At 41.7% G+C, this 14,260-nt stretch overlaps 1 protein-coding gene across 1 annotated transcript; it reads right to left on the reverse strand.

Moving 5' to 3' along the window:
- Positions 1 to 5,362: 5,362 nt before the first annotated feature.
- On the reverse strand, positions 5,363 to 14,125 carry bpnt2 (3'(2'), 5'-bisphosphate nucleotidase 2). The gene is made up of 8 exons (XM_088343113.1): positions 13,523 to 14,125; positions 12,985 to 13,057; positions 12,755 to 12,901; positions 12,084 to 12,243; positions 11,821 to 11,916; positions 10,187 to 10,348; positions 8,941 to 9,075; positions 5,363 to 6,172 (listed from the first exon to the last, which is right to left on the reverse strand). The coding sequence occupies exons 1-8, from the start codon at positions 13,639 to 13,641 to the stop codon at positions 6,030 to 6,032; spliced, it is 1,035 nt and encodes a 344-aa protein (XP_088199239.1). The 5' UTR covers positions 13,642 to 14,125; the 3' UTR covers positions 5,363 to 6,029.
- Positions 14,126 to 14,260: the final 135 nt, after the last annotated feature.

Genomic DNA, 14,260 nt, shown 5'->3' on the forward strand with positions numbered 1-14,260 from the left:
GATGATAACAACAACACATTTATTTTCAAAGTGCCTTTCAGGATAACCCAAGGTGGCAGTACTTACTTACTTACTTACTTATTGCTCCAGCGAAGGTCGGGGGGTCCCGTCCCTGTGCGTTGAGCCGACCAGATGAACCAGGTTTTTCCAATGCTGGCGGTCTTGTGCCAGCTGTTCTGCATCCTCTACGGCAACTCCGTGTTGTTGGAGGTCGCCCGCAACGACGTCGAGCCATCGAGTGCGGGGTTTCCCTCGTGGTCGTCTCCAGCCTGCGGCCTTTGGGTCAAACTGGAGAATGGCTCGTGTCGGATGGTCTGGTGGTAGACGAAGGACATGGCCAAACCAGCCGGTGCGGCGTTGTGCGACCAAGGAAGATGCTTGGGGCTGGCACGTGCGGGCTCTGAGCTCTTTATTGGAGACTCGCTGGGGCCACCTGATGTTCTCGATGGTTCTGAGAGCCCTGCTATCAAAACCATCGATTCTTGTGGCCAGGGTGTCGTTCAGGGGCCATGTTTCTGAGCCATAAAGCAGGATAGGGAGTACGGCGAGGTTGTAAATGCGGAGCTTCGTCTTGCGTGCGATGGTCTGGTGCCGCCAGAGTGGTTTCCAGAGAGACTGCAGAGCAGATGCTGCCAGGGCTCTTCTGCGGAGAATCTCTGGTTTTAGGTCCCCATTGTCTGTCACCATGGACCCCAGATATACAAAGCTCTTGACAGGCTCTACGATGTCGCTACCAATTTGGATGGGAGGTGGATCTGGTCCATCACCGACATACATGAACTTGGTTTTCGTCCAACTCACTTGCAGGCCAAGCCGCGCTGCCTCTTCGCTGTAAATGCCCAGAGCGTCTCTCAGCTGGCTGTAGGAAGTGCTGAGAATGATGGTGTCGTCAGCATACTCCAGGTCAGTCAGGTGGTAGTTGCCGAAAGACACTCCGGGGATGCGCTCACTAACCCTGAACATCAGATGGTCGATGATGCAATTAAAAAGGTCGGGAGCAGCCACGCAGCCTTGACGAACGCCGCTGGAGATAGTAAACCAGTCGGAGTCAATGCCGTTGATACGGACACAGCTCTCTGCGTTGCTGTAGAGCAGCTTGAACAGGGCTATGATCTTGGGTGGTGCTCTGAGAGCTTGGAGGATGTTCCACAGTGAAGAGTGGCAGACAGTGTCAAAGGCGGCCTTCAGATCAATGAATCCGATATATAGATGGCGATCTTTACGGAATTCACGGGTCTTTTCTATCAGCAAACGGACGGCAGAGATGTGGTCCGTTGTGGAGCGGTTGGGCATAAAGCCAGCCTGCTGGGGACGGCGGCAGCTTCTGATTGCTGGAAGGGCACGGCTGAGCAAGATCCTGGTAAAGACCTTGCCCGGGATGGAGAGTAAGGTTATGCCTCTGTGGTTTCCACAGACAAGCCTGTCGCCCTTGCATTTCCAGAAGGGCAAGATGACTCCTCTGGTCCAGTCGGTGGGCAGCTGCTCCGATTCCCACACCTGGTTGAATAGGCGGGTTAGCCACTCCACCATGCCATCACCGCCGGCCTTGAGCATCTCGCCGGTAATGGCACAGATGCCGGGGGCTTTCTTGGTGTTCAGCTTCTTCAGAGCAGCTCTCACTTCCTCGGGTGTTACAGGGTCTGTGCAGCAGGTGTCGTTAGGAGGTGCTGTGCTCGCAGCCCCTAGGAGGGTGGGATCAGCCGGGATGGTGCTGTGCTGCAAGAGGAGGCTAAAGTGCTCCTTCCAGCGCTCGAGGCAGTTGGCTTCTGTCATGATGAGGTTGCCGTCTGAGTCCTTTACCAGGGCTGTCTCTATGTGTGGGCCGCTACGGGCTTGGCGTAGTAGACTGAATACGCGGCTCATGTTGTTGTTGTTGGCCGCGGACTCAAGCTGTTGGGCTTCTGCCTGCCAAAACCTCTCCCTATCTTCAGCAATGGCCACATTGCGCAGGCGATTCAGTCTCCGATACTCTGTGAGGTCGCCTCGGAGTCGGGCCTCACGCCGCTGGTCTATGATGTTTAGTGTCCTCTCTGATATCCAGGGCTTTCTCGGGGAGGATCGCGGGCGTCCGAGGACATTGTGAGCAGACTGGAGGACACTTTCCTTGAAGGCCGCCCAGTCTGTCAGCTTGTGAGGAGCCAGGGTATCAAGAGAGCGGCGGATGGAGCAACTGAAGTCTCTGGCGATGTTGGGGTCGCTGAGTCGGGAGGAGTCGAGGCGAGGCAGAGTCTTGTGCTGGTTGGCTCGGAGCTTTAGCTTGAGCTGGGCCACCAGCAGACGATGGTCTGTGTTGCCAAGCTGTGCTCCTCTGAACACCCGGCAGTTGGTTACAAACGACTTCCAGCGTCGTGATATCAGGATGTGGTCCAATGCCTTCCTGGTTCTGCCATCTGGGCTGTACCACGTCCAGTGATGGATGCATTTCCGGGGAAACCAGGTGTCAGCAACACAAAGGTTGTTTTGGTGGCAGAGGAGGAGGAGGCGGTTGCCATTGTCGTTTGTTGTGCTGTCAACGAAGGTGGTGCCGACAGGTGAGCCGGGGGACCGATCATTGCTGGATAGAGTGGCGTTGGCATCAGTGAGGATGATGGTGACGTCGTGTGGTGGGGCTTGGTTGACAGCCTGTTGGAGTTGGTCAAAGAACGCGTCCTTCGCATCCTCATCAGCGACATCGGTGGGGGTGTAGGCGACGATCACTGTCATCTTGCCGTGATGGTGGAGGAATCGAGCAGACAGTAGTCTGTCGCTTATTGGTGTCCAGCTGATGAGGGACCTCCGGAGGGCTTTTGGAATGGCAAGAGCCACACCGTAAAGGCCGGTCCGACTCTCGGGGCCACTCCAGATGTAGCAATGGTTGCCAGCTGTTGTCTCACCATTGCCTTGCCATCGTACTTCACAGAGCCCTGCCATGGTGATGTTATAGCGACAGAGCTCTCGGGACAGCAGGGTGGCAGCTCCGGGGCGAAGGAGTGTCTGGACATTCCAGGTGGCGACACGGGTCTTATGACGAAGATCGATCCGTACTCGTTGGTCGGGGGCAGGCTGGGGTCCGTTACCGTGTTGGTCAGTCCGGGGTGGCAGTACATGGAACATAAAATGACAATAAAACTATGATGACACAAGCAATACAAAAAAAAAACAGAATACATTTTTTAAAAAGGGCGGGGGGATGTGAGGCAGTATTTTATGGGTAGGCAAGTCAGAAAAATTGTTTTTGAGTTTGGATTTGAAGATGGACAGGGTAGTGGAATTTCAGAGGTCAGGTGGAAATGAGTTCCAGAGTTGGGAGGTAGAGCAGCTGAAAGCTCTGGTCTCCATGGAGCTGAGATAGGCAACAGGTACAGTGAGATGACGGGAGGAGGAAGATCTGAGGGTGCCGGATGGCATGGTAATCGGTAGGACAGTGAGATAAGGGAGGGGCAAGGTTATAGATGGCATTACAGGTGTACAGAAGGATTTTGTAGGGGATTCTTAGGTTGATCGGGAGGCACTTTAATTCCTGAAGGACAGAGGTCAGAGGGGGATTTTGGTGATAATGCGGGCAGCAGTCTTCTGGACCAGCTGAAGTTTAATGGTGGGACTTTAGGGGTAGGCCCTAGAGGAGGTATTTACAAGACTCAAGGCAGGAAGTGACAATGCTATGGACGAGGATGGCAGTGATGTAGGTGGTAAGGAAGACACTTGATGGAGCACAGGTGAAAATAAGCAGACCAGGTGATTTTATTTGTATGAAAGTTGAAGAAAAGTGTGCTGTCGAAGATGACACCCAGACACTTGACTTGGTGGGGTGGGAAAAACTAAGGAACTGTCAATGGAGAGAGAGAGGGAAGGTGTCATCTTTAGAGAGGGCACTGTGGACGAGACCAGACTGTAAGGGCTCAAATAAACTGTTAGTAGTGAGATGCAATGAAGTTGGAGAAGACTACTTTTTCAAATATTATGAATATGAATGGTAGGTTGGAGTTAGGTCAGAGATTATTGAAGTCGGTGGGGTCTGAACGGAGTTTTTCAGAATGGGTGTGAAGGCAGCACTTTTGAGGGCAGTGGGGACAATACCGGAGGGAGATTAGGAATGGATAATAGCCGAAATATGAGAGGGAGATGAGAAGAGAGGCGGGGTTTGACCAAATATGAGGGAATCAAGCAGGCAAGGGGTGGGCTTAGGTACATTTACATTTGGTCCAGTTGGCATCCTTTGGTTTTCAGAGACCGGAGATCATGGGTAAACCAGGGAGCGGATGATGAAAAGGAAACAGTTCAGTGGGGCAGGAGAGTTGGGGATATTAGTTAAACCGGTTATCTTTTGAAGGCCCAGCATAATAGTTTGATCTTATGCTGTTTGTTATTGCACATGCACTGCTAAATTTTTTTGTTGTTCTTTTGATTTCAAACCAGTACAATTCAGGCAAAAAATTTACATTTTTCACAGCTCCCACTTGAGTTTGTATATAGGGCTGAATAAATTCAGGTACAAAAGTGGATTCATTCAACTTTTAAAATAACCTCTTGATGCATTCAGTGCCAAACATGAAAAATCTTTTTGCCCATTGTTTATGAATAAATGTGTTATGCTTGGAAAAGATCCCTCGTCATCTGTGATTATATTATGAAGAGTAGTCTGCTAAAGTATGCTGAATGTTAAAAAATCCTGAGAAACAAAGCTAGAAATAGGAAGTTTTTTGTTTTTTTTACTATTATTGCCTGAGGACAGAAAGTTTGAATCCAGCCACAGAGCCAAACTGAGTTTGACATACCCAAACTAGAGCATTATTAAAAGGGATCACATAACCTTTCACGCCAACCTTTCAACATTAAAATGCGGAAGATGTTCCCGCTTTCTCCATTTTATCCACGAAACGGAGTCCTTCGCTAGTTTAAAAAAATAAAAATGTGCTCCTTTTAGTCTGGAAATGGCTAACTTTTACCACATCTCAAATCTAATGTGTTGGTTGTAGCAGTTTATTCACGCACCAAGATAGTCTTGCTTCAATAAGAGGCAGCCATAGACTAAAATACAATTCACAAGATTTTTTGTTGTTGCATACATTAAAAAGGAAAAAATAAATGTAGATTATTATAATTATTAAGAGAATAATAGGGCTTGTCATATGCACAAAATGGTAGTGTTGATTCGTATGCATAATATTGGTGGGGACTAAACAATGATTGCAAAATACTGATGAGACATTTATGGCGTGCGTCCAAGCCAAAACTAAACCTTTGCTGTAAACTATTTATTTTTGACCAATAACTCCAACTTTTAAGACTGTTCAACACAATGAAAATCCGTGAATTAGCAGAACCATGAAAGATAAACCCTGTTGTAGCATGGGAGCACTGCATACAATTGTGACTTGACACACACCTTTGTTTCAAGTTTATTTTCTTTGAATATCAGCATTAGTCTCATAACACTTGACACTAAATAAAGTAACTTCCCCTCCCCAAGAAATATGTGTGAAAAATATTTTCCTGTTTTACCCCCCAACAATTCACACAGATTCTTTAAATATTAATTTAAAAAAAATTGGACAAAAGCACTTTTAGATAGAGATCAACATTTCAAGCTATGGGAAAACATGCATGCCAAAATCCTGTTACTTTTTTTCCAGGGTCTGGATGTGAACACAACCCAAAGTAAATTATATTTTAAAAGCAAAATGACAGTGACTTATTCAAAAGAGCTGTGTGAGGATTGTCAGTCACATCAAGATGTTCATACATGAAAAGATCCAATTAAAACCGTGTGGGTAGAGATGCAAACTTCTGGATGACAAAGTAGAATAAAAACGTTTTTAGACATTTTGCCAGTGTGCCCATGGTCAGACAAAAGGGAAGAACAACATTCATGATCATGCAGATTTATGTAAAGTATCAAAGTACAAGAAAACGAGGTCTTTTTACTGAATCGTGACTGGCAGAAGCTGTCGGTCCCATTCTGAGGTTGGTAACGTTTGTAGTGAACTCTCTTCTGGAAAAACACTTTTCATTCCTAAACCTGACAAAATGACCCGGTCACGGTGAGATTTCTACTGCTTATCAAGGTCCCAGTTTGGCAGCTTCTTCAATAAGGCCTGATGGTCAACATTGACGCTGGCCACCAGTCCTCCTTTGTTGAGAGGATTCCCGCTGTAGTCTATGTCCTCTCCCTTAAGAGTTGTCATGTGGCCTCCTACAAAGCAAGGGGACAAGTCAATGTGTTGTTATTAAGTTTAAACTTTAGTAAAGACACTCAAAATAAGGAGAGAAAACATGAATGGATTTCGAACTTGCAAGGAGAACTGGGAGAGAAGCCTTCAGATAAGAGAAATCCCTCCCTGAGCCCCATCTTTTTAGTACATTTCCATATACTGTAGGGCTTTGGAATTGGAGAACAGCAACACGATTGGCAGAGAGGGACAATGATGTAATGGTCAAAACAACCAAGAACCGTGAACAATAATAGTCAAAATAAGGAATTGGAATCCCATGAAATTTCATTAGTATTTGTTCAATATTAAATAAAATTAGCAGTTTTAGTGCCAACTGCACCACACATTGGAAAGCCAGGACACAACAGTGGAAGATCCAAAGGTATGTTTGACTAATTCCTTTGTACTTTTGAGAAATGTATTTCATAATATGGAAAACTGTGACAAGTTCAACAACAGTTTTCATACTTACAGTTACAAAAGCAGCAGTAATGCTGAAAGAAGACCACCATATTAAAAGTTGTATTTTCAAAAAAAAAAAAGAAATCAAAAGCTAGTACCATTTAAGCGTGGTATTTTTAGGTTTAAAGTGGTTCTTTGACAATGTAATCACTTTAAAAACTGCAAAAAACAAAATGGCATTCATAACTTTGTTGTACAAATTTGGTAGGAACACAACTGTTTAATATCTAACAATCAATGGATGTAAATATTTATTGTCAACATAGAGCACGAGATAGATTGATTCCTCTAATGACCACTACGTTTTTCTTAGTGTTAAACATATACAGTCGTATGCAAAAGTTTGGGCACCCCTGATCCTTTTCAAGATTTTCCTTTAAAAATCATTGGTTGTTGGTATCAGCAATTTCAGTTATATACTGTATATCATATAGCAGACAAAGACAGTGATATCTGAGAAGTGAAATGAAGTTCATAGGATTTACAGAAAGTGTACAATAATTACTTAAACAAGAGTCGCTTGAGGTATGCTAAAGCACATTTGGACAAGCCAGCTTGATTTTGGAAAAAGGCGTTGTTGACTGATAAAACAAAAATTTAGTTATTTGAACATAACAAGGGACGGTATGCATGGCGGAAGAAGAACACAGCATTCCAAGCCAAACACTTGCTACCCACAGTAAAATTTGGTCGTGGTTTCAACATGCTATGGGGCTGTGTGGCCAGTGCAGGTATTGGCAATCTAGTTAAAGATGATGGTTGCATGGATTCCAGTCTGTTCGCAAAAGTCTGCTGATACTATGTCCTAGAATCAGTGACAAAGCTGAAGTTGGGCCGGGGATGGCTACTTGAACAAGACAATGACCCCAAACACTGCTAAAATTCAACTAAGGCATTCATGCAGAGGAACAAGTATAATGTTCTGGAATGGCCACCTGAGTCCCAGACCTGAATATTATTGAAAACCTGTGGTGTCCATGCTCAGAAACCATCAAACCTGACTGAAGTAGAGATGTTTTGTAAAGAAGAATGGTCAAAAATACCTTCAACTAGAACCCAGACCCTCATTGGAAGTTAGAGGAAACGTTTATAGGCTGTTTCTGCAAAATGAGGATCTTCTACAAATTGACGTTCCCAAAATTATGCACCTGCCTACTTGCACCTGCAGTTAGTGGACATTTTCTGTAAATCCTAAAAACTGAATTTCACTTGACAGATATCACTGTGTTTGTCAGCTATTTGATATATTTACCAGAAATTGCTGATCCGAACAACCGATGATTTATAAAGGAAAATCTTGAAAATGATCAAGGATGCCTAAACTTTTGCAAATGACTGTAACTGTTGTAATAATATCATAACATAGGATATATTTCTTCCAAATCATCACACCAAAATGATGCTGCAGATATAGTTTTTTAAGAAAAACGAGGTAAAAGATTATCGGGATAATTAGTCCCAAAAAAAACAACAACATACTGCTTAGAAAAAGTGGACTAAGTCGTAATAAAAATGCAATGAAAAAATAGTTCATTGTAACAATAGTGCAATGAGCAATATAGAGGAAATATGTATTTCTAGAAGGTATTTCTTTAACAACGGCAGCCATTTTGGGGAGAAGGAAGTAAAATTTTAGATATTTGGCATATCTGTCCCTGGTATTGGTATCAAAACCTATTTAAGAGTTTGGAATTAGTATCACCATGAAAAGAAAATGTAGAGCATCCTATTAATATTACATTATTTTCTGGCTAGAATCATCATAGCAGCCTCCGTCAAGCTCCCCGTGTGGCGCGTGCTACTACGTGTTTTTCTTAGAAGCACTCTAAAAACTTAAACTTAAACTTATTTTTTAATCTCGTTTGGACTGTAATTGAAATGGGCCATTTCTTATTTTCGCCATTGTCAAACTACACTAACGAAAATTCACTCTCCTCTACACCTCCCTTCTTTCCTGGTTCCTAACTTTTTGCACATCCCTGAACATCTATGTAAAAAATAAAATAAAAAGATTTATGTGGTAGGGAAAAAAATATACATAAAAAGGCTCTTGGAAATCGGTTGGGCATTGTTAATCTTTCATAGAAAAATTACTCTACTTTCAATGTTTTAAGGACACATTAAACGACACAACCTATCTTTAAACAATGTAAAACTCAGCAACCATCTCCAACAGAAATAATTTAATTAAAAAGAACCGCTGTATTATAAGATTTTACAGTAATGTTCAAAAAAGGTATTAATCAGTGGGCACTTTCAGAAGGCAGACTGATCATGAAGAGATTACCAAGCGCAGAGAGTAGTGCTGCACCAGCACAGATGTCCCATTTCTTAATCATGGTGATGTGGACGTAAACATCTGCTTGGTCAACTGGCTCTTTACCACTAGATGGCATCTGCAAAAGTGACAGGACCTTGTACCCTGAAATGAGAGAAGACAACAATTACCCATGAATGTTAATTAAATCATACCTTTTAGAGCTTAAAAAAAAATCCAAGTCGTAGTTCTTGTTCATGTATGGCTCAATATACAGGGATATACAGTGGTACCTCTTCATACAAGCACCTCTAAACACGAGAATTTCGGTATACGAGTATTATTGCCAACAAAAACTTTGCTCGCTACACCAAGGAAAATCTGGGTCACGAGCAGTCGCAGAGGCGACCACTAGAGACCGCTCGAGACAGCATCATCTTGTCCAGGTCGCGCATGCAAACTACTACAGCAACTGTACTGTAAACAAATTGTGTGTATGTTCATTTTTGTTATGGTAAGTTTAACTTTAAGTTTACAGTACGTGCTTATGTATCATCAATAGTCTCTTGATCTCATACCTGTCTACTTCTGCGACAATAACCCCCCTTATTGATGATTGCAAATACTCCTCATTAAGTGATAATAAACCTTACTAACACAACATGGCACCCATTTACTCACAGCAGTAAGGACGATGTAGAATATTGTGACAATATTAGCAATCTACCATTACACTGTAATATGATCCCAGTGATTGAGCGGACCCAGATTGCAGCCGAAATGGGAAAAACGAGTTATTGGGTTTTTTTTTTTTACAATCTCTGTATGAAAATTGTTACACGGCGTACACAAGTGGAAAATGATAAAGAAAGGTTGACAGTTATGCGATCTCCGTGAATGCACCTTGCCTCACCCCCAACCCACCACCCCCACTCGGCGCAAGCAACCTTAATTACGGCGAATGCCTCATGGTAAGTTCTCAATAAACTCACATTGTATTTTGTTACTACGATCTTAGTTATCTCATTTCTGTATTTTTTTTTATGTTTAATTACTATATGAATTGGTTTTTAATGATCAGGAAAATGTGTTTTATAAGTGTTTAGGATGCCTGGATACTTGGATTCCCTTGTCACACGATCACAATCATGGAACAGATTAAGCCCGTAAGACGAAGTACCACTGCAATGCTTCATTTCTATTGATCTTTATTTGACTGTATGAATATTTATTTCTTATCTCTAGGATGGATCATAAAAAAATAATACCGTCTTACCTGCGCCTCCTGCTTCTGTGATTGTGGTGCCGTTACCAAAAGCATCTTGAATGAAGCTTTTAACCTTCCCCGAATGGGAACGAGACACAATTACTTTAGGAGGGTTAACACTGTAGGACGAGCGAGGAGTCATATTGGATCCGTGATTTACAAGTGCCCATGCTGCGAAAGAGACACAGATAAGCAAGTCTGTCTCATGGTTTGTGATTGGCTTTTGTAAGGACAATTCATTTTTCTCATGCATACACAAAATATGCCAACCAAAACCACCAAATTGTCCCTTAATGCAAATGAAAGTACAATCCTGCTATTAACGACCAAATCTGTGGTGACTGTAGCTTAATAGAGTTGCCGATGAGAAGTAATAAAACGTTTATGTAAGTGGACCAGTTTGTGATATGTCTGCTTGTGGTTAATACATTACCAGTAGACAAACTAGACCCGAAAGAGTCAACATTATAAAACCCATTCAATTATTAAGTCATTAAAATTCCAATGTTTCAGCAAGTGTGGAGCCAAGAGTACAAGTTTGAATTTAATAAACAATTTGTTTCAACAAAGATGCTGATAAACAATACCGATTTTTAAAAATGGGGTTTCGTTTAGTCGTTTTTTTCCACATCATTGCCAAGTTTCACAGACAAACAAATTCGCCCATGAATGGATCACACTTAACGGTTTGCTAAGTGGGATACAAGAAAAATATAATTATATCTTAAAAAAAAAAAGGCTAAATTATTGAAAATGGTTTTACTCATTTTAAGCACTCCAAATTTGTTAGAAAATATGTTGTAACATAATAAACAAGAATTAAAATTAATGCTAATCATGTCAAAAAACACATATATATATACATATATATATATATATATATAATTATAATTATAATAAAAGAGAAACAAGTTAAAAAATCATAAAGTAGGTAATACAGAGTGTTCCATAAGTCTTTGGCATGTTTCGACTTTGAATACATTGGAAACTTTAGTATATAAAAACACATCTGGTAAAATCAGAAAGCTTGCAATCTCATTTTCACCCTGCTGGAAAATGAAGACTCTTTATCACTCAACTTATCTGTTAACCAGTTTTCCAGCATGTCAAAGTACGTCTCATCATTGACTGTTGCTCTTCGAAGATTGGTCCGTAGACAGCTTTGTTCCACATAGCACCAAACAGTAAAGCCCGAATGACTGAAGCTGTTGCAACCATTGACAATGCAATGCTGGGAAGCCTTTGGCAAAAAATGACCATTGGCTTCATGTGTGTTGTGTGATAACGGTGCTCACATTTAACATTTTTGAACATTCCACGTAAATATTGAGATTATAAGCATTCTGAATTTACCAGATGTGTTTTTATATCCTTAACAGTACCAACAACTTACGGAACATCATGTATATTTAAAATGAGTCTTTCAGAGAATTGGGTATGCATTTTTTTCATGGGTCGTTTTTGCTTGCAAAAAGTGCGACATAAACACAGCTTTCGAAGTATCCTCAAGTCAGCAATTGTTTTTCTTTGAGTCACATTCACAAGTAACTGTACTTACTCTGTGTGCAATTAATTGCCTTTATAGCTATATTTGGTGCCAAAATCAACTGGGATAATCTGCATAGTTTAAACAATGCACTTACCAGTGAATCCAGTGAATGGTTGGTGTATGACACCAATGACTGGATTACTGCCCACAGCCACGCATACCATTGTCGTCACATATTTAACCAGGGACTCTGGGGATGGAAAAAAAAGATCCAGAGGTGCAGAAATAACAAAATGAAAGTTAAAATATAAATCAAAATAATCACCTATTTAAAGACAAACAACCCAACTCTTATTTTGTAAAACCAATTACAAGCCATTTAGAGGATCAGTGTTTCAAAAGATGAAGATATCAAACCTGTATATTCCTGCGTGGCATCTAAGGGATCGATCCACACAGTCACGGTTTCGGCGGGGACTTCCATGCGCCCGTCGATCTTATCTAGTATGTCTGCTGGAATATCCCGACTCCAAAATGCAGTCTTGTCTACCATGTTGTCATGTTCCTCACTGTTAACCTGGAGAGGTAAAAAAAAAAAGTGCAAAGTAGGTATACTAATTTCTAAACCAAAGCAACAGTTACCCAGAAACAATATTTTAGAGTGATTACAATTTAGTTTAAGAAAGATAGCTATTAGGATACCTTATTTCAAAACATGGCCATAAAACCTACATTGCATGGTTGGATATAAGTGTCTTTGAGTTATTTTTTTGGCACAGCATTAATAAAATACGTTGCTCACCAAATAGATCCGGAAATTGTCCCCTGAATTTTTGATCACTGAAAATGTATGATGTGTGGAAATATTTTTGAGAGCCTAAAAGTGCTTACACATACACAATGTGAGTCAAAACAATAATGGGTTACAAATATACAATTGAATTGGATTTCATTTTGAAACAATTAAATGTCAATATAAGTTTACTGGCTACAGACCAAAAGGATGCAGAAAGTCATTTAAAAAAAAATAAAAAATAAAAGTATTCAGAGGTATATTCAGAAGCTATCTGTATCGCAGAAATGCTCACCATGATCTCTGGGAAGGTGTTCTTAATAAGATTGTACATTTTCCTATGTGAGAGCAGGTCCCCCATGGTTAGAAGCTCGTTGGCCCCTTCCTTGGTCTTGCCCTTGGACTTCTCCATCAGAGAGTTCTCCTCTCGCACTTTCTTTACCTAGAAAAAAACAAACAAAATAGTCAATTGGCTACAACCTACAATGATGAGACTTTTTATGCTTGTTTAATAACACATACTACCTCTTTTCCTCCAAGAACCGCAGCCTCCACTGATACAGCCAGAAGTTCTCTCAAATTAACGTTTCTCCTCTGGCTGAAAGAAAATGAAATATTTGAGAACATGGAACTCAATTGCCCCCACGACCCTACTGAGGATAAGCCGTGCAGATAATTGATGGAACTCCATTGCGTACAGATTACAAAGCCTTAGACTAAGAGAGCACTCTCTTGTAAAAATAAAGAACAAAATGGGAGTGGAGCTGACATCCTGGAAAAGACACACCCATCAGGACACAAACATTCTGGGACTTATTGTTCGGTCAATCGCCTCGAAAGTAGTTGCATAGGTAATGTGTTTGTAAGGTTTATTATCGTTTAACAAGTCAAATTGCAAACATTATTATGGGGAGCAATTGGCTGAGGGGTATGTATTTGTTTTCATGCAAATGGCAAGTATAGAGAAAGTCTATTCACGGCATCTACACGTTGCAATACCAGAATAACGTAACACACAGGCAGGCTATCAAGCAACTGTATATTATATTAGAAAGAAACTTACCTGAAGGCGGAGAGTCGACTGGAGATCACCCCGGCGTACAGGTGGTACAAAATGCCGAGTGCTAGCAGACAGAACACTGCCACACCAAACGGTGACAGGCGGATACCCATCGGAGCCATAGTTGGCAATACGTAACCCTGATCTTAATTTAGTGATCTGAGTAAACAAAAATCCAATTCAGGGGATGGCGTTTACACGGTTTACGACGTGGCTATTGCGAGCCTTACAAATCACCGCAAAGGCTTCGGTGACGCAGGGACAACATTTAGGTGAAAAAAACCTGTCGAGTGATCCATACCCTTACATATCAAATAATGCAGTGCCAATGCATGGCTGTCGAAAAAAACAAGGCATTAGCTTAGTCCATTCAAACGTTGAATTGGTTATCGCTAAATAACATTTCATAAACTAAACTATTCAAACTTCCGATTGTGTCGTTTGCTAGATCCTTCATTACCCTTCACTGAACCTACTTAGAGCTTTGAAACAACAAGCAAGTCTGGCATTCTTCAGGCTCGAAACATGGACATGAACAATTCGCTCTCTGTTTCACGCATCTGCTCTAACGACCACCAGGGTCAGCAGACGCGCTCATCGCTTCCGGGTTGGTACTTGTCGTCATCGTCGTGCGACTATAATCGCATAATTTATTTTTGTCCGTTTTTTTAATTGAAAATTATTTTTTTTACAAACAAAGTTGACAGGAAAAAAATAAAAAGTTGTTGATTTTAGAGGGAA

Source organism: Urocampus carinirostris, chromosome 1, assembly GCF_059441175.1.
Source record: "Urocampus carinirostris isolate Australia breed hairy pipefish chromosome 1, RoL_Ucar_1.0, whole genome shotgun sequence".
Classification (NCBI taxonomy): Eukaryota; Metazoa; Chordata; class Actinopteri; order Syngnathiformes; family Syngnathidae; genus Urocampus; species Urocampus carinirostris.

Bases quoted from the DNA above. Each gene is read 5' to 3' on its own strand.
- bpnt2 (XM_088343113.1), bottom strand. From the start codon at position 13,641: ATGGCTCCGATGGGTATCCGCCTGTCACCGTTTGGTGTGGCAGTGTTC. The intron at 12,244-12,754 runs GTGAGCATTTCT...TTACCTCTCCAG, and splicing joins ACACCTTCCCAGAGATCATG to GTTAACAGTGAGGAACATGA. The intron at 6,173-8,940 runs GTAATCTCTTCA...CTTGCTTTGTAG, and splicing joins AGCACTACTCTCTGCGCTTG to GAGGCCACATGACAACTCTT.